This window comes from Condylostylus longicornis, unplaced genomic scaffold (genome assembly GCF_029603195.1).
Source record: "Condylostylus longicornis isolate FDR11 unplaced genomic scaffold, ASM2960319v2 ptg000075l, whole genome shotgun sequence".
Lineage (NCBI taxonomy): Eukaryota > Metazoa > Arthropoda > Insecta > Diptera > Dolichopodidae > Condylostylus > Condylostylus longicornis.
Window position 1 is genome coordinate 50,296 of NW_026578043.1, and position 20,193 is coordinate 70,488.

Here is a 20,193-nt window from a genome sequence, read left to right on the forward strand (position 1 = left end):
CAAATAGAAATGTAGTTTATATTGAGCTTTCCTATCGAATTTGTGAAATTCTCATTGTAATTTCTGAAATCAAAAAATTTATAACAGTAATTTTGTCGGGTACGAAAAATTACCTACCTACTTATTAGCTTTTGTTTCCTACTCATTTTTCCAATAGCGTTTCATATATTTTATATTTTATTGTTCTTATGCAGTAATATCTTTATAATAAAAATGAATTATCAGATTTTTCACTTAGGTGAATTTTTACTTGTGTATAACAGAATTACTACTCTATTTGCAAATAATCTTACTGCCGTCTTCCAAACATTCTTTTTTACTTTTTACATTTAAATGAAAATGTTTAAATTTTTTAAGTTTACATGTGAGCACTTGCAATTTTTCAATATGTGTTATATAAGCTTAAGCTTAGATTTACCTCCAATATCTAGTATATATCTAATATATTGTATAACAATATGGACTGACACTTCATCACTATTTAAAATAACATATTTATTTTATCGAAATTATTTTTGATTCAACAGAATATAGGATAAATCCTTTTTGACATCATAATCTCTAGATTTAATTTATTGTAAATATTTTTATAAAAGAATAAAAACTAAAAAGTTCTATTGTTAAAAAGTTAGTTTATTATCAGAATTTTATTTATTTATTTTTTTTTTGTTTTTTTAGTATATAAAAGAATTTTTCTTTCTGAAATTAATTAAAAATAAAAACATTTTTTTTTTTCAATTAATTTTAAAAATTTATTCAACTTTTAACCTATATTTATTTTGTTAATATGAAAATAGTAATTTTAATGCAAATATTTTCTATAAATGAATTCGAAAAAAAGGTTCTTAGTTCTTCATACAAATGAATTTATCTATTGGCGATAATGAGATTAGAGAATTTGACGAAATTAAATTTGTTAAGGTCCTTAATTCATTTCTTAATGACAATGCTGGTTTTATTTTGTATAAATTGCAAGTAAAAATGACAAATGAATTAACGTTGTTAATAAGTTTAAATAAAATTCAAGAGAATAATTTGTTGCGCACCTTGAAATTAGAGAGGCCAGAAAAAAATCATTGCCCCTGCAGTTTAAAAATTCGTATTTAATTAATTTTTTTAGCAAATTTTGATTTATTTACTGCTTATTTACCTTATTATAACGCAGGAGGAGTAGGCAAGGGTTCGAAATTTTTGTGTACATCAAAAAGATTTCACATTTTACAAATTATAACACGAAAGTAAAGTAGACGAACAAAGAATTTCAAAATCTCATCATCTCAAAGGTTCGATTTTAAGCAGTAAGGCATAATTTATTCAATGGAAACTTCTATTTTGCACAAAGGCTGAATTAAAACAAAATGTTTATTGAACAATACTGTTTCAATTTCAAATCAAGAATGTGAATATTTCCAGTTGTTTTTCCAATTTTATGAATTTGAATTTGTTAACTTTAAAAGATTGAAATATTTCCAACGAAATTTTTTAATAAGTGTTATTTCACAATAATGTTTGCATAAATCTTGCTTTAAATAAATTAATAATCCTTTATTTATTATAGTTTGTCTTTGAATAACCTGAAACAAGAAAAACAAAAGGTGAGATGCCGACAAAGATCAAATGATTAGCGTAATAAACTAATCGCATTTTGTATTTCTTCTTATTTATCACTTCCCATGAATATACTTTTAAATTATAGGAAGACTATATATAAAAAGCGGATCTCACAAATTAAAACTACCTGAAATGAAATGATCTTATTCTATGACTCTAAAAATACAATTCTATATTATAATCTTTAAAACAAGGTCAGGTTTAAGAATACACATAAATAATAATAATATTTGCCATGACATATCTTTTCTCATTTTTATTGCATTGTTTTGTGTTCATTTTGATTTTATGTATTGTTTGATCACTAGAGAATGACAAAACAAAGGTTCCGATAAAAAAAACTTTTTTTTATATTAACAAAAGAATGACATTCTTTTTATTTTATTCCTTTTTTTGCACAAATGAAATGAAAGATAGCCACTTAAAAATAAAACATGTGTAAAATTTTGAAACCTTTGAAACCTTTATGTTTTACATGCACACAAACATAAAATTCTTCAACTAACTTTAAACTTCAACTGGTTTTGAATGAATCATAATAAAAATTTCTATCACAAAATATATGTATGTATTGAGTGTATTAAAATAAAATTAATAATTTCTCATTTAGAGAAAAAATATTTAAAAATTCTCTTTCTCTTTTCAAAGAAATTTCTCAAAAATTCAGTGTTTGGAAAATATTATAAATTATGTGTCATTTCGATTAAATTCAAAGTACACAATACTACCGACAACTATAACAAAATATTTCGTTACATTTAAACTTCAAGTATCATATAAGCTGTCTGTGCTTTAGAATATCTAATGATAATAAAGATACAAATTGCTCGGAGTACAATTTTTTATAATAACGATTGGAGAGAAAGAGAACATGTTTTATATTTAATGTTAGGCTTCTCTTCAGTGACAATCTATTCACCATCTCTAATTTATTTTTCATTCTCTTAGTTTCTCTATTTAAAACATATTTGTAATAGAAGTTTAATGGAATTTTGTTTCATAAAATCATCTCGCTCTTGACAATATTTTTGAACTCCAATGTTCTCTAATATTGGTAAATTAATTTAAAAGTAAACAACCATGATACGATAGTGTGTACTATATCTAAGAAAATTGGTGCTTCACTCGCATCAAATGTCACCAATGTATTATACATAAATTCACACCAACGATAATTCATCTTATTGAAGAAGATTAAGACATCTATCGGTTTATATCCTTGTTGACTTTGGCAAGTATTTTGATTAATTTGAACTGTGAAATTAAATTTTTGGGAGAAACCTTATTCTTGCAATTTTGCATTTTTAACCATTTTCACTGCAAATTGCGTTTTTAACTTTTTTTACTATTCTTATATTTAGTCGAAAGAAAAGCACTACAAAAAAAATCCATAAAAATGTATAATTTTTTAAACAGTTTCTGGATATTTATTCTGGAAAAATAAATTATTTTAGAAAATATTCGACTTTATACCTTTAACAAGAGCCAGTTCTTTATTACGAGTATTCTTATGTCCAAAAAAATTTTTTTTGTGCTTAATAAATTTGAGTCCTAGTTGTTTTGGTTGTAATATTTCATTCATGTATGAATTCCAGATCGTTAATTTTAAAAATATGTTTGAAATGCTACATGGGAACAAAAATTTTTACTTTTTTTCGATTCTCGATATCTTTTTTGTTAGTATAGTAAACATAACGTACACAATACCAATTTAGAGTTTAACAAGTTCATGTAATAAAGAGAACGAAAATTCTCTCAACAATTTTATGCTGATGCTGATTTCAAATTTAGTGAGAGATAATTTTATGCTTATTTATGTTCATAAATAAATACGATATTCTCTTACGATATATAAAAAATTCATAGATACAAAAAAAATTATATTTTCATGCCTGTATATTACGGTTTTTTTCAGGTATAATGAACTTAGTTCAACTGTTATAATGCTGAAAAATGGTATGTACATACATTGACTTATTACATGTATATTTTTTTACAAGATATATTTCTTTCTTCTTCAATATTATAATTTCCAATATCATTTTTCAATTCTTATCTTAAATCTGAAATGTATTGATAATAAAATAGATGGATTGCTAGCTACAAAAATGAATGATGATGCTATGCAAAAATATATTAAATTTTTACTTCACAAAAACTCAGAGTAAGTATTCATACGACCATTCTACTTTAGCTTTAATAAAATACCGGCTGGTACAACACAAATATTTTTTGATACCATTAATTACTCAAATACGAGAAATCAAAGAAAAAATAAAAAAATTTTAGAGGTAATGAAACCATATCATGCTTATAATGGGACTACCTTACTGTATTTTATATTTACATCAAACTTTGATTTCTGAAATCTTAATTCGATTTTCAAAATTATTAAAATTATGTATCAAAAAAATATAGTAACAGTATATTTATTATGATATCCTATAGTCCTTATCAAATAAACTAAATATTAATTCGTTTTATCACGTTACTTGCAACGGAAATGCACGAAAGGAACGTGTCAAAAAATAACAAAAAAAAAAACAAATTACATACATAAAATAAACAATAAAACAAACATCAAAATTTTACCGTAAATTAAATTTGCCGGTCTCCCAAATACATACATTATATAGCTATATTCTCTTCTCACAAGGAGATGAGAAATTTTCTTTTCTCTGAGAGAAACTTTGAATATATGAAAAATTACTCACAATTTCTCCAAGTAAAATTAAAAATACAACTGAAATTAATATGTAATTGAGTCGTACATATTTATATGAAGGAAAAGGAACTATTGAATATTTGAATTTTGAATATTCATATAAACAAACTCTGTGACCGTAAATATAATATTGAGATTTTGAGAGTATATTATGTAGTAATTGAATACTGTATTTGTTTATTTGTGTGATTTGTTTACATGTATTAAGGAGTACATTATAAAGTTAAATTCACTCTAAAAACTTTACTGTATCTTAATCCTGAAGAGTAAAAGAAATTTTAATTAAAATGAAAATTTGACACCAGAAAATCTTAAACTCTATATCGTATAAATGGTAATATAGAGCTATATAACAATTTATTTAAAGAGAAGATTTTTTCATTTCAGTCATTGTATTTAATAATGAATTTCTTTCTTCACACTTATTAATACCGGAGTTTTTTAAAACTCTAATTCAGTTTCGCGAAGTTGATTGTTTTGAAAGGACGTGTGAATTTTATGTGCGGATTTTTAATGAAAGAAAACATAAAAACAAAAAGGGTTTTAATTTGTTTTTGTATTTTTGTTTTATAAAATTGCATAAGTACCATCTCGTTTATTAAATTGCAATAAGAATAATTTATAAAGACAAAATGTAAAGTGAAGAATGAGTGAAATTTTATATTTTGTTTTCGATCTCATAAATTTTTCATATGTAATGAATAAAAATTTCAAATTCAAATAGCAAATAAGTGAACAAATAAATTTTTTATTAAAATATTAAAAGGATTTTTAGTAATTGCGTCAAGACTAAGTGTAATCAATTTATTTAAAAATTTGTAATTTTAATAGAGATTAATAAAAATTTTAATTATTAATTGTATAATATTAATGAAATATTACTAACAAAGGAATTTTCTATGCTACGTGTTTAAAAAAAAATTTTTTAAAATTTTTGTATTTAAAATTGAAACAGAATAAAAAAATTGCTAAATATTTATTAGAAATAACGTGGAAAGTCTTTTATACTGTAATTGTAAACTATAGTTTTATAAGTGAATAAAATTTTATAAATAATAGATAAGGATATTTGCACCTTTTTAATATATTAAAACTATAAAGACATAATAATTATATACGTTTTTTATACGAATCTTTTTTTGAACACAATTTATAAATTATTAAGAACACAATACGTACATATGCGTTTATAAATTTTCTTCTTCCGAAATAGAAAAGAAGTAAAAAAAATCGAGTTATTTACAAATTATTTATCTTATTTTTTTGCCAAAATATTTAAGGAAATAATAGTAAATTACATACCTTTTTAAAAATGTCCTTTGGATATTATTGGATATTCGGATTAATTCAATTAGTTTTTCAAGCACGTAAGTATATCCTTAATTTTTTTGTTTTTTTTTTCTTAAATTTTTGTAGTAGAAACAAAGAGAAGAAAGTAATATAATACTATAGATATAGATAGGTTCTTGGGCATAATTTTCCCCAAAGAGAATATTGTTTGTGAACTTATTTTAAAAATCCTTTTATTATATTATTTTACATTATTATTTTATATATGATAAAAATACTGGTTTCATTGCAAAAAAATCTTTAATATTTAAGAAGCCTGAAAAAATATTCAATAAATTCGCTTTTTAAATACTAAGCAAAATAAAACGGATCAAAGCAAAATAAAAATTATTTTTAAATTTTTAGAACCAACATCCCTAAATATGTTCCACTCGAAACAAAATCTACGAAAGCTTATTAAAATTCTTATCATTTTTACAGTTTTACGAAATACGGGCATTATTAATTGTAATTATTTGAAAATTGAAACTCAAATATAAAAACTTTGAGTAGAAATAGAACATTATCCAATGAGTATTTGAGTACATACATAAGTTTCAGCGTTGGTTACTAAATTACAAAAATTCAACTCATATATAAATACATATATTTTATAGCAGTTTCGATTACAGACAAAATGAGTAAAAATTTTAGCATAAATTTTAAGAATTCTTTTTCAGATTCAATTATCTAGTATCTTTAGTAGTGATGTTTAAAAATTCTTCGAAATTTAACATTAATACCTAGACTTTTCTGTCAGAACATGATATCTGCATTTTTATCATTTCGAATAAAACACCATTGCATTATTTTCGTTTTATTAAAACATGAACTAGTGAAAGTTTAGCGAGAATGTCTTAAAAAGTTAGCATTTTAAAATTTTGCTACTAAATATTAAATAGTATTAAAATTTTAAATTATTTTTCTATATCAAATAAAATATAAACTTTTTCCAATTGCAATTAGTATCAATCAGAACTGAGTTCACTTATTTAGTTTTGAATGTTTCTAAATGTGTATTTTACTTGTATGCAAATAACCAATATGAACATTTAAATATGAAATGTAGAAATGAACATAAATGCAGATGTTTCATTTTCAACTTGAAACAAAACGGTAAAAAAACTAGAATATATTTTCATTTCAAAAGTGTATAACATGACATATCTATATTTCAATGCCTTCTTAGAAAATTATACGATATAACAACCCTAGATATAACAATTATCATTTTTATAGAATATTTATGTTTTCGTGTGCTATGACATAACAAATAAAAATTCCCATTTAAACTAAGTAACCAACAAGTCTTATGTAAATAAAAAGCTGAAAATTCGACTAGCTTTGTAATTTGGCGGTCATTCTCTAGTATGTAATTGTTTGCAATTATATCGTATGTATAAATTTGCTTCGCTATAAAATAGAAAACAATAAATCAGTACTTATAATGCTTAAAATGTAACTTAATGAATATGTTTTAATAAAATTTAGCCTATCGAATGAAAATTTAATTCGTTCTGTAGCAACTTTCGAAAATCAAATTTAAATCAATACAAATTTTGAATCTTATAAAAGTTTTTAAAAAGCACTAAAGCTGAATTTGGTTTCCAAACTATTTGAATTTTTAATTTTTTTAATAAAGTTAAATAGAACTTTTAAAAACAATCTATTTACAATAAGAAAGAGTTTATAAGAAGTATTTTGGAAAATTATACCTGATATTTTTTTTTTTATATTATCACAACACACCTAACATATAAAATGTGCTTTATACTAGCAAAACAATGTCAATTTGACAGTGTGCCAATTATGACCTTTTTGAATGTCAATAAAAATATTTTTATATAAAGAATATTTGCGTACTGTATTCAATGTTATACCCGTAGTAAACATAATTTTCTTCCAAAAATATTCAAAAATACATATTTAATTTATTTGCAGATTATTAATAAAAGTTTTTGTTTTTACAAAAATTTCGGCATACTTCAAAGTAAATGAATTTACCAAATATGAATCTACTTTTCCCCTCATATAATATTATAATATGGCCCTATTGAATAAAATTTATATACAAGTATGTACATATACATTTGTACATTATTATAATTATTTCTATACACAATATTTTTATATTATACATAAGTAAATCCCTATATAATTTTATTTGTAAGCAAGTATTTGCAATATTTACATGCTATAATTCCGCAAATAATTGTGGATTTAATAAACAACTGTAACATTAAAATAAGTTTACTGCAGATCATTGATTAAAATTACAATAATGTGAAATAATGTAGATAAATAAATTTATATACATACGTGCATATATAAATTTTTTATTTAAATAAAATTGAATGAATATAATGTATTTATACCGGAAATATTAAATACCTCATAATATCCTTTAATTGTTTACATTAATAGCGAGGAAAAAAGGCACTATATATTAATATATATATATATATGTATGCGCAATATTATAAATACATATATTGTATGTATAAAATAAGCAAAATAATTTATAAATAAATTCCAATTGAAAAAATTTCTTCCAAACTTCATTAAAAAACGATTTACATATTAAGTACATAATATTATATAAGTAAGTTCATATATGCATGACCTTATGTGTACATACGTTATACATTATATTTTTAGTTGAATAAGTATATTTATTTAAATTGAAGAGGCATTGGAATCCGTATTGCATAATGTTGCAATACTGTACCATTGGTACTTACAATTCGATGTTCATTAATTTCCTTCTTTTTTTTCCTCTCCATTATAATAATAAAATAAAAGTATTTGCATTATCATCATCAGCATTATATTACATATTTATGTATATGTATAAAGTATACATATATTTATATATGTGTATATATATATTAATAATGAAATATTCATACATTGTACATAAATTGCAAAAAAAAGGTCCTTTATTATTATTTCTCTTTGTTTCTGTTTATTTAACATACCTACATGATGGTTTTTTTTTAAATGTAAGTATATTGTAAATAAAACAAAAAATATAATGTATGTGTATGTATGTATATGTATAACTCATTAAATCAAAATAAAAATATAATATAGGTTTTGGTATATAAAAATGGTTTGTTTTGGTATACTCGTTACATTTTTACAATAAAGTTACCATTCAAATATTGAAAAAGTATTGCCAAATTTTTTAGAAATTTTTATATTTTTTTTACAATATTCTTGGTGTATGATTTCTTTGATTTAAGAATGTATTCTATATTTCCAGAATTGAATTAAAAATAAATCTATTCGTATTAATTTATAGAAAATTTAGCGAATAGATTATGAATTTCAAATTTAAACTAAATTATATTTGAACACATATTACTTCAAAAATACTAATCTAATGCAGAAATGAATTTTTGTTGAAAGGACAGCCTGTTAGGTGCTACTGTGCCAAACATTCTTGAATTCTTTCTCTTGAATGCAATGAAATCGTTTAATCGTTTATTCTCTTCATACAATCCTGATTTTCTTTAATTTGGTATTTAATTTATTGATTTCCTTTATTTTTATGCTCTTATAAATTTCAATGTTTCTTGACTCCATGAGTTTAAGGAATTCAATATTTTGTAAGTTATGATAGATTGGAAATGTTAAATCAAAATTTTACTACTTTTCTGTAATTTTTTACAATTTATTATTTTACAATTGATTTTTTAATCAATTTAATTTTTTACAAAATTTTTTACAATTTATGATTTAAAGAAAAAATTGCCAACAAACTCAAACAACAAAAAAAAAATTCAACAAATCTGGCATTTCCAATTTTAAAATTATTTGCACAAATTATGGTTTTCCATTACTGTCCGTATTGTTCATTTTGAATATTTGGATTTTTGAATTTGTTTTTTTTTTTATGTTACAATATTAAATCATTCGAAATTAATGTTTTTTATCATTTTAAAGTTAATATTTAAAATAATAAAGCACGCATTTAAATTACAAAATTTTTATATTTACACAACAGAATGTTCATTTAAAAAAAAAATAAAGTTAAAGAGTTATAAAATTGGTTAAGTCAACTTTAGGAAGACTTGAGTAAATTTTAGGCAATAGCCGGAAGAAGAATTTAAGTTAAAAAGTTATTTATACCGCATGCTTAATTATTGAAAATGCATCGCATTAGAACTCGAAACCTGACTTCCAAACAACACTTTATTCGAACTTTCCGTGACTCGATCGCAAAAGCTATTCTCAATATACCAATTCTGCGCGAATATTATAGGTTCCATGATTTATGAGAATGATAAACAATGTAATACACAAAAAAATGTGGTGACTTTTTGTAGGAGCCACAAACCTTTTCACCATCCAGCCGGCTGTGATTTATTGAAATATTTTAATGTGTGTTTTGAAAATACTTAGCTATACATGTCAATTTAAACAATATTCACGCACTACTTTGTATTTCATATTCTTCTCTCTCTCTTAGTGTTAAAATTATTATAATAAACGATATTTAATATAACTGGATTTGAACAGGTTACGATATACTCATACAATAAAAATGCACAAAAACATATTGAACTTTGTTTTTAATAATTTTGTGTAATCGACAAAATAATTCTTCCATAAAATTGAAAAGAATATAAAATATAATTTATCGAATCCTATCAAATGTAGACAATGCTTTTAGTGTCTATTTGAGTTGAAAAAATCTATTTATCCTTTTTTTTAAAAATGTAAATGAACCTGTACATTTATAAACTTTGTATATGCATGTGTATGTATAAATTTCAATGACACTGCATAATAGTCATTCTTTAAATCTTTTGTGAAATTTACAATTTTTAATATTAGCAAAAATAATAATGAACAAAAAATATGTGGCTGTGTAATTTATTATTACAAATTTAATAACCTTTAAATTAATTACCGAATTGGGGTTATATTCACAATCTGATGAGCTAAATTTCAGAAATTTTAAAAAATTGTTCTATTGTATGTGTAGACGAAACTTTCGCCATAATTTTTCTACTCTAAAATAATCAGATTTTACTTCAGTTCTTTTTTTATAAGACGGAAACTAGAACCGAAAACGAAGTGTTTAAGCTTCTCCATTGAAGTATTACCCTTTTTCTGAAGTATTACTTTTTTTAAAATAAAAATTTTGTCTCGATTTCTGCACATTTTAATTCGCAGTACGTTAAGGCATTTCGAAGTATTTATATTGCGTTTAATTTCAAGAAATAAGCAAATTTCCGGTAGACTTTATAACTTTTGCACTTTCTGAAAAGGAAAGTAAAATGATTAGAAGGCGCAAGCTGAAAATTTAACGTGAGAAACAGAAAATGCTTTTAACTTTTCAAAGTCATATGATACGACAATATATAAATTATAAAAGTTGTTTTGCAAATAATATGAGCAATTATTCAAGCGCACTAGATGTTTTCACTAAATTTTTGAAGAAATTGTAATAATTTAGTGCGACGTTACAATTTTTTAACACAATCTATACGTAAATATTTACAAAATTCGACTGTAATTTTTAAAAATTATACTTGAATGAATTGAAAAATTAAAATCCCAGGAAATTTGAAAACTGTTAAGTTCCTGATGGAATAAAACTAAATGAATTCTCTGAAGATAATTCAACTATAAAATAATACACAAAAAAAAAAAACTCATTACAGTCTGCCATTATAATTATTGTTATCATTGTTATTATTATATTTTGTGTTTTTTGTTATTTTTGTGTATATTGGTTGAAGTTAATTAAAAGCTTATCAATTGATAGATTAACTTATCAATAAAAACAAAACAAAAGCAACAAATAAACCAAAAGAAAAACAAAATAACGGAACATAAAACATAACAGTTTTTTTATATATATATTTGTATTCTACTTACACAAATAATCATAATTAAATGTAACAATAAATAATGTAAAAAAACGATTGTCAATATTTTATTTATTTTTGTTTTTTAAATTCTCTTCAGACTTTTTCGTACTCATTGTCTCGAACAAATACCGAATTTTTACACTTTTATCATGACGTAGCCGATATGCATAGATTATAGTTTCTCTTTTTCATTTTAAAGAGAGTCAAAAGGTTTAATGCCAAGCTAGTTGTCATATTATGCTCACATATTAGAATTTATGACTAATATACTCTGGCAAATTATCATTAATTGGCACGTAATTGAACGCTGGCCACTAAGTCTACTAAATAAAGTCTAGATTCGAAAAATTATTTTTCTATAACTCCAAAAATAATCTTTCAATTACTGCTAAAAAAAAAATGCTCAAAAATATTCCGCCGCTTTAAATGAAAGTACGGGAAAATAACCAAATATATAGATTAGCCGTTGATATACTGACCGTTCATAATATGTAGCTATAAAATGAAATTAAATCACTGCCTAATATTTTTTAATTTAATTATGCTTTTTTGTACTTACTTATATGCATAACTTTATTGGTAAGAGGAATTTTAACAATTCTTTTTATAATAATCGCATAAAACTATACAACAGCAGTACGATTTAATATTTTTCAGTTTACTTAAATACAATTATAAAAGTTGGTACTCATTACTTAATTTCTACAATATATGGAGTTCTTCAAATTTAAATAAAATTAGAAGAAGATTATTTGCATGTATACTTCATTTGAATTATGACTGCAAACTTAAACAGAAACTGAACTGAGGTCTAACATAATGATGCTTATCCGATTCTTTTTGTGATAATTCAAGCATACAAGAATAGAAAAATCTACACCATATTTAATTACTTTATTTTTACAAAAAAAAAGAAATTCCTTTTCTCTTCACCATCTTTTTAATTTTTTGCTTCCTCAGTAAATCAGAACGCTGTTTATAAGAACGCACCATCCAAGAACTATTGTATTCCTTGTTAGTTTAAATTTTTTGAAAATTAAGTTAATGATAGATAAATCTTAATATACTTATATGTATATACAAATGTAATTACTATTTTGCATAATATTTTCTATTTTGTTAGAAAGTATAAAAGTAAATTGTAAGGAAAGTAAATTTTAAACTGTTTATATACTCAAATCTATTTACTTTTTAGTAATAAATAAAGATTGAAAGTATGAGAAATCAGAGACAAAGCAAAAAAAATAGAAAAATATCATGAAAAATAATCTATTAGTTTTGTATATGTTAAAAATAAGATGAAAATTGAAACAAAAGCTAAATTTTAGACAAGGATCTTCTTGAAGACAAAAAAAAGAACAAGGGAACGTGTTTAATTGCACTTCCTGTGAAACTATTTCTCTCATATCCTTCAATAGAATCTTCTGTTTTTCTGTTTTATTTTTGGTTTTACTTATTCACATAATCCATTTCTACTATACATACATATAAAATTTGTATCCATTGTTTTTGTATCCATTATCATGTACTCTATGGTAATTCAGTAAAAAGTATACATATGTGGAACAATTTGTATTTTTAGCATTATGTATGTATGTAAATGTACATATATGTACGTATATACGAAGGCAAAATTAAGTAAGTATAGTGGAAAGAAAAAGTTTATCTCAATTGAAAAAGTTTGCCTTTTACCACAAAAATCTGAATATCTATATATTATATACATACTTGTACATACTTGTATTTTAATTAACAACTCAAATTCGTTATAGTTGGGCCTTCAAAAAATACATGTATACAATACTTATATCAGATTATTAGGCTATACAGATAAGACCAACAAATTGTTTAACAATTGATGATAAAAATTATAGTTTGTTACTTTTGCGGATCATATTTCCCTATTTGATCAATATAACACTTAATTCCCGAAGAACTATGACCTTGTTAATATGCTTAAATTATAATATTAAAAAGTAATAATTTCGAAATTAAATAAATGCTGTACAAAATAGAATTTTTGATTTACCATTCCATTCTCAACTCATAAGCGCTATTTCTAGACCCCTGGCAAACCAATAATATAATATTACCTTTGATTTCAACTATACTTGAAATAATTGACCAACAACAAATAAGCCTGTAAATTGTTTCATATAGCAAATACAAAAGTGAATTAAAAATATTTAAAATAACTCCGTGAATATCGAAGTAAACGATTACTTAAGAAATTTTCTAAGTCAAACATAAGTCGCTTTATTTAAATTTAAAGCTTTTTTAAGTTTCCGTCAGATGGCTAAGGGTTAAATTGAAATTACATTGAATTTTTTGATTTCAATATAAGTTCTCTTTTCGCAAGTTCGAACAAAACAGTTTCGTTGAAGTCAATTTTGGCGAATTATATAAAACGCATACATACATGATCGAACAATATTGGGCCAATATTATAGGTAAAAGAGTTGTTTTTAAATAATTAAACCTACATAATAGAACATTTAACTACTTCTAAATTTAGATGGATACTTTCATATGCACATGAAGCATATATTATCCTGTGTATAATTACAATATAGTACACACATATTAGCAAAAATTTTAACCTAAAATAAAAACTTCTTGACTTAAAACTTAATTACTCTAAAAAATGTTTACATAAAGTATTCATAAAAAGTATTATGGATTTCGATTAGGGGGGAAAATACACAAAAAACTGCATAATAATCCAGATGAAAATCAAACCCTGGTTGGGAAAAAAAAGAGAAAAGCATGTATTTAAAGAGATTTTTTTTGTTTTTCAAAATTATTGAAACGCAACTCTCCTCGTATATACCAAAATAGCATACCTTTTTTTGTCCTCTTACGGTTAATGCATATTTCATGTTATCTTGATAACGTTAAAGCGGTTTACAATTTTTACTTTTCTCTTTTTTGTTTTTTTCTTAGATTGAATTTAAAATTATAAAAGAAGAATTTTTGCAATTCGAATATTTAAAAACCTATTCAATTCAAACATCTTCTTCTTTACTTCAGAACCATCCCGTCCCATATGCCGAACTTAGGCTACTTTAGATTTTTGTTTCTCTTTTTCTTCCTTCTCTTCTTTTTAAATATATAATTTTTAGATTCTTTTACTTTAATTCAGTTAAGAGATGTTGGGAGAATTGAGGTAAGGGGATAAAAGGATGGCTGGGCTTATTCAGTGTTCAGGCATGTGAGAAAAAAATTATATTCTTGGCGGTAAATTTTTTCTTTTTTTATATTTAACGTACTTTAGAATTTTGTTTTTTTTTTTTTCGTTGCTTTTACCTTTAAAGGTAAATAAATTCCTTTATAAAATTAAAAAAAAAAAAAATTTTTTAACATCAAATTTTTTTTTTTTTTAAGTCTACTTTTCTACTTTGTCCCCATTTTTTTAATGGACTCTTGTGGGTTTCCCTAAAGAAGAAAAAAAAGCGATTTTTTTCTGTTGTTTTGGCATGAAGAAAAAAACCGTGTTTCTGTTTTTCCTTATTATTAAAATATCTTATGCAAATTACTTATTATTAGCAGTAAATAAGTATATATATATGTATATATAAAAATTTTTACATATTATAGATTATACGTTATAGAGTTGCAAGCTATTCTTAAAATTTAAAATTAAAAATTAAAATATTCTTAAAATATTCTTAAAGCTAGGATTTATAATTCTTAATCTACATTTGTAATTTTTACTGTTCGCGAATTGTGAGCGTATTAGCAATATTGGAAACCAAATGATCTCTTAATTGTACTAAAATTCACAGATTAGTTTAATTAAATGACCTTATATTTATAAGTCTTCACTCAGAAGTTAGGTTAATTAATATCAGTGTAAACTTGTTTTTAGGATTTCAAGAGCAATCATGTGGTTTGAAATACAAAAATAAACTCCTAATCTTAAATTGAACGAAAGAATTAGTTCTAAATTATAGTTCTATATTTTTACATCAGAGCCTATAAGACAGGTCCTATATTATGCAATTCGATTACATTTAAACCTAATATTTATCTTTTAGTATTACAACATAATAATTAACCTTTTTTCGAATTCAAGATAAAAAATTATTTTTTTCAAATGGAGTTGGCAACTCTCATGTTATTAATACACATCCTACCTGATAATATATTTTTTTATCCCAAAATATAGGTAACAAAGTTTTTTTAAGAAAAAAATTTAAAAATTCATTTTGAATTCATTTAAAGCTGTAAATGAAGTCTCCCCGATATTTTTAATAAAGTATAGGAGGAAGCGGAAGAAATATATGAAATTTAATTCAAAAATAATTGACTTCTCTATACAATTGAAGTTTAGTCGCCCATATAGATAAATTTTAAATTAAAGTCGTCTTATTACCTAAATATTATTTTTTTAAAAAAAAAAAATATTTTACCTGTTCAAAAGTATAAAAAAGTATTCCCTTCTTTTAGAATGCTGAAAAAATATTTTGCTTACAATTTTTTTTTTTTGTTATACAAAGTAATTATTAATTTTGGACCCAAAAATTTCTATTCTTACCTTTTTGTTTAAATTTAAAAAATTTTAAATAAGTGAACGAATAAAATGTTAATTTTGATAAAATAAAAATAAATTTTTATATTATGATAATTTAAAAAATTAATTATTTCTGATCTATTAATGTTTAATTAGTCAGAAATGGTTATTAAATAACCCTAACTACAATTATACAATCAGCAGTTAATCTAAAAAATTTATTTAGTTTTAATTACGATTTAGAATTTTACTCGAAAAATTCATATAGCGACTATCTCTCTCTCTGTTGCACGCTCTCTTCTTTTTTTCTTAAAAAAAACAAAATTCCACAAAAGTTCGACCGCACATAATATATGCCCACGCTTCATTTTAACATATTTCTTGACATTATACAGGATCCAATGGTAATTAAAGTGTAGACACTTTACCATAACAAAACGTAAGACGTATTAAAAGAATGTAAAATTTTTTTTTTTTAATTTTATTTGTACTTAAAATCTAATTTGAGATCAGATGAGTGACAGATGTTATACTTTTTATTATAAATAAAATACATACATACTAACATAGGTAAATCTGTACACACATATAGTGAATGCTCATTATTTTAGAATGCACTTCAAGAAAAAAAAAATTATTTTGACATAAAACTTATACCATTTCTCTTTAATATATCAACAGAATACACGAACAAAAAAAAAACAAAACAAAATCATTAAATTAATTTAAAAAATTGAGTTTTTCTTTTTTCTTCCTTTTACGTGTTTATAAGTTAAAAGCGTAAACAACGATTTATTTTACCATAAAATCAATTATTTATCATTCTTTCATTTCTGGTTTAATTAACCCCATAATATAATATACTTGAATACACTCATCAAAAGTAATTTTATTTTTTTTGAAGAAAAACTCCAAATCCCGAAATCAAAAAAAAAAAATCTTTTATCGTAAATTGTCTTTCCTTTTTCTGAAAAGAATTTTTTCTCTTCTCTTCTTTTTTTCTTATTTTATTAAAAGCGAAACAGATTTTCTCATCAATTAAACAGATACACACACACAATAGCCTTAGCGATAAGTAAGGAAAAAATTGATCTAAAAGTTATGGTTATGGAAGACGCGATCAATTAATTTTTGATATTCTTAAAATATATACTTATGGGTTGTATATATATACAATTAATTTAGCATAATATCGGACATAAAATCAAAAACTTTATATGATCAGCACACATAAACTTTTGCAAATTGCAAATAGAGTGCGGTAATGCATTCTAAATGTGCTATTCTTATTTGTTTGGCGAATAAATTAAACAAGTTTCAATCCTACAGTAATTGTTTCGAATTCAGAGAAATTTGGTAATTGGAGTGAAACCTTGTTCAGAAATGTAAATTTTTAATTTCAGTTCTTGAAATTGTAAATGTGTATAACAAAATGGAAGAAGTCCTTCAAAAGAATTTAAAATCAAAGATAGAATTAGAATGTAACTCCCGATAAGTAATTGAAATTCGAGAATTTTAAATTATTAAGAAAATTGTTGTGATTCTTTTCATTTCGAATGATTTTTGATTTCTGCTTTTATTGGGCCTCAACTCAAACAACATTACTTACTCTTTTAATAAAACAAAGTATTAAAATATAAAAATTTCCCATCCTGTGCAATAATTATATCCGAATTTAACACGGGAAATACTGAATATTTAAGTCTTTTAAATAATTTTTATATGCATGCATTCACCTTTTAAAATATCAACCGACCCAATGGCTATTTACCATCTTAAGATAAAAATCTTTTTCTTATTCTTCTCCTTTGTTCGATTATATTACTTTAAAAAAAAAAAAAAGAATCTACTTAAATGATACGATATAATGCAATTTAATTCTAAGGTGTAAAATGATGATGAACGACTCGATTGAATGGATCACAAGAATGTATTGGATAAATAAAAATAAGAATAATGGAATATGAAAATAAAAGAAACAAAAAGGTAAAAAAAGAGAACGTGAAATTTTAAAATTAGTTCCAAAATTCCTTTTATGAGATTCCTTTTTTTTTTCTCCTCGACTCTTTCAACATTTATGAAGAATGCATAATGTTAATTTTAAACGAGAAAAAATCGGGTCTATTGTTATTAAATAAACAAAAATGATAAGGATAAAAATTAACCAAAGAAAATTAAATAAATGAGGAGAGAGAGTGAGAGATTGCAGAGAAGGAGAAAAGAGAAGAATAACAAAACAATGTAAACCTTGAATTGCCCGAATAACAAGTTTTTCTTGTTATTATTATTCTATTTGATGTTTATTTTTTTTATACACACTATATAGTGATGTCTACAGTCCACAAATATACCTAATTTACACAGGTACAATGTACATACATTATAACTTTAATATATACATAAATAGTGTTAATTTATATCATCATTTTTCTTCGCGCATTTTCATCTTCTATCAGAAAAGTAAAAACTTCTCGTTCATTTGATCAGATCTTAGATATTTTTGTGCACATTTTTACAAACAAACTATATACTCGTATTCGCCTTTATATTATATGCATATGTAGGTAGTTTATGTTGTTTATGAAAGGAAAAGGTATCCAACAATTTCAAAGTGGAATTTCGTTGAAGCATTTAGATGTAGATGCATATATGTACATATACATACTTCACAACCTTTATAAAATTTTTTTTATTAATTCATATGCATAAAAATATCAAAGTATAGACGTTTTATGTCAATTATTCCCATTGAATTTTTTTAAGGATCCAATGTTAAGGTGCATTTACATAACTTTGAAATTTTATTGAATAGATTACAAATTGAAAAATAAAAGAACTTTTTATCTAGATCTCTAGATTTTCTTTTAAAAGTTTGTATGTATACATAAAAGTTTTTCATTAATGTAGAAAGAGCAGTTTTTTTCCAGTTTAGATTATATGTACACGGAAGTATGAAAGGTCATTTTTTGAATGATAAAATATGATTTTGATTGATAAAAATTTCATCAATCCTGTGTTAAAATAAAATTCAGCTTATTGGTTCTAATTGCTGAATTGTTCGTTTGTTGCTGATTTATATATTAAAAGCTTTATACTTCACTGCGTGCCCCATCTCTCTTACAGGAGAGCAAAAGACAAAAGAAAATGTGAAATAAAGTTTCAACACTTTAAATAGTGCTCATTGATGGAATTCCTAAACTTCAAATGTCACGATAACTTAAACTTCTAAATTTACTATTAAATTCTCCTAAGATTATGAGAACATTTCTTTAAGTTATTTTCGTAAATTTGATTTTTTACTCTTCATTTCCTTCCATTATTGTATACTTTTCTTTAATATTAGTGATAAAAGTCTCAGGTGCGGCCTATAAGAATAATTCTGTAGTTAAACTAAATTAAGAAAACAAAACAAAAATAAAGAAAAAAAAAACTACAAAAACAAAGTAGAAAAGATAACAACACAAAAATATCAACGGCACGGCAACAATATTTAACAAAAAAAAACTCGCAGATCTGGTTTAGTTTAAATATTTTTATGTTCTGAATATTAAGCGTAAATAATCATCTGTGCAGTCTAATGCAGTGGAATATTACATTAAAGAATATCAAGTCTTCTATACTCACTAATAACGTAATATAATGCGAAATATAAAACGAGCAATAACATAAACCGTAAAGTTATCTCGAAGATTAAATTAAGTAAAGCCCTATATATAACACACAAATACATTGTATATATGCACGTGCATATATACATACTTACATACAAACGTTATATAAAAAATTACGAAGCACGACGGTGTATAAAAATATATTTGGAAAAAAAAATACGCGTTTGCGTTTTCGTTGTTTTTGTTTATATTTCAATTTTATTTTTATATTCAAAGTTAAAAAAAAAAGATGAATAAAAAAATGATGTTGAAGCGAAAATATGCCAAAAGATAAAAAACAAAAAAAATAAGTTAAGGTTTTTTAAAGCTAAGAATATGTTGGGTTTTGGATTATTTTCTAAAGTTTGTGTTGCAAGAGAAGATAAACAAAATATGGAATTTTAATTTTTTTTTCAAAATTATTAATTTTTAGAAAAACAATTTTTGAAAGGTGCCGACTGAATTTTATGGGTATGTGGA

The 20,193-nt window shown here is 23.7% G+C and overlaps 1 protein-coding gene across 1 annotated transcript in view; it reads left to right on the forward strand.

The window, feature by feature from the left end:
• The first annotated feature begins 5,631 nt into the window (after nucleotides 1-5,631).
• LOC129612659 (tyrosine-protein kinase-like otk) overlaps nucleotides 5,632-20,193 on the forward strand; it is a 108,867-nt gene continuing 94,305 nt past the window's right edge. The window contains exon 1 of the mRNA XM_055526367.1: nucleotides 5,632-5,703. Coding sequence (XP_055382342.1) covers nucleotides 5,649-5,703 — 55 coding nt within the window. The 5' untranslated portion in view covers nucleotides 5,632-5,648. The remainder of the gene's footprint in view (nucleotides 5,704-20,193) is intronic.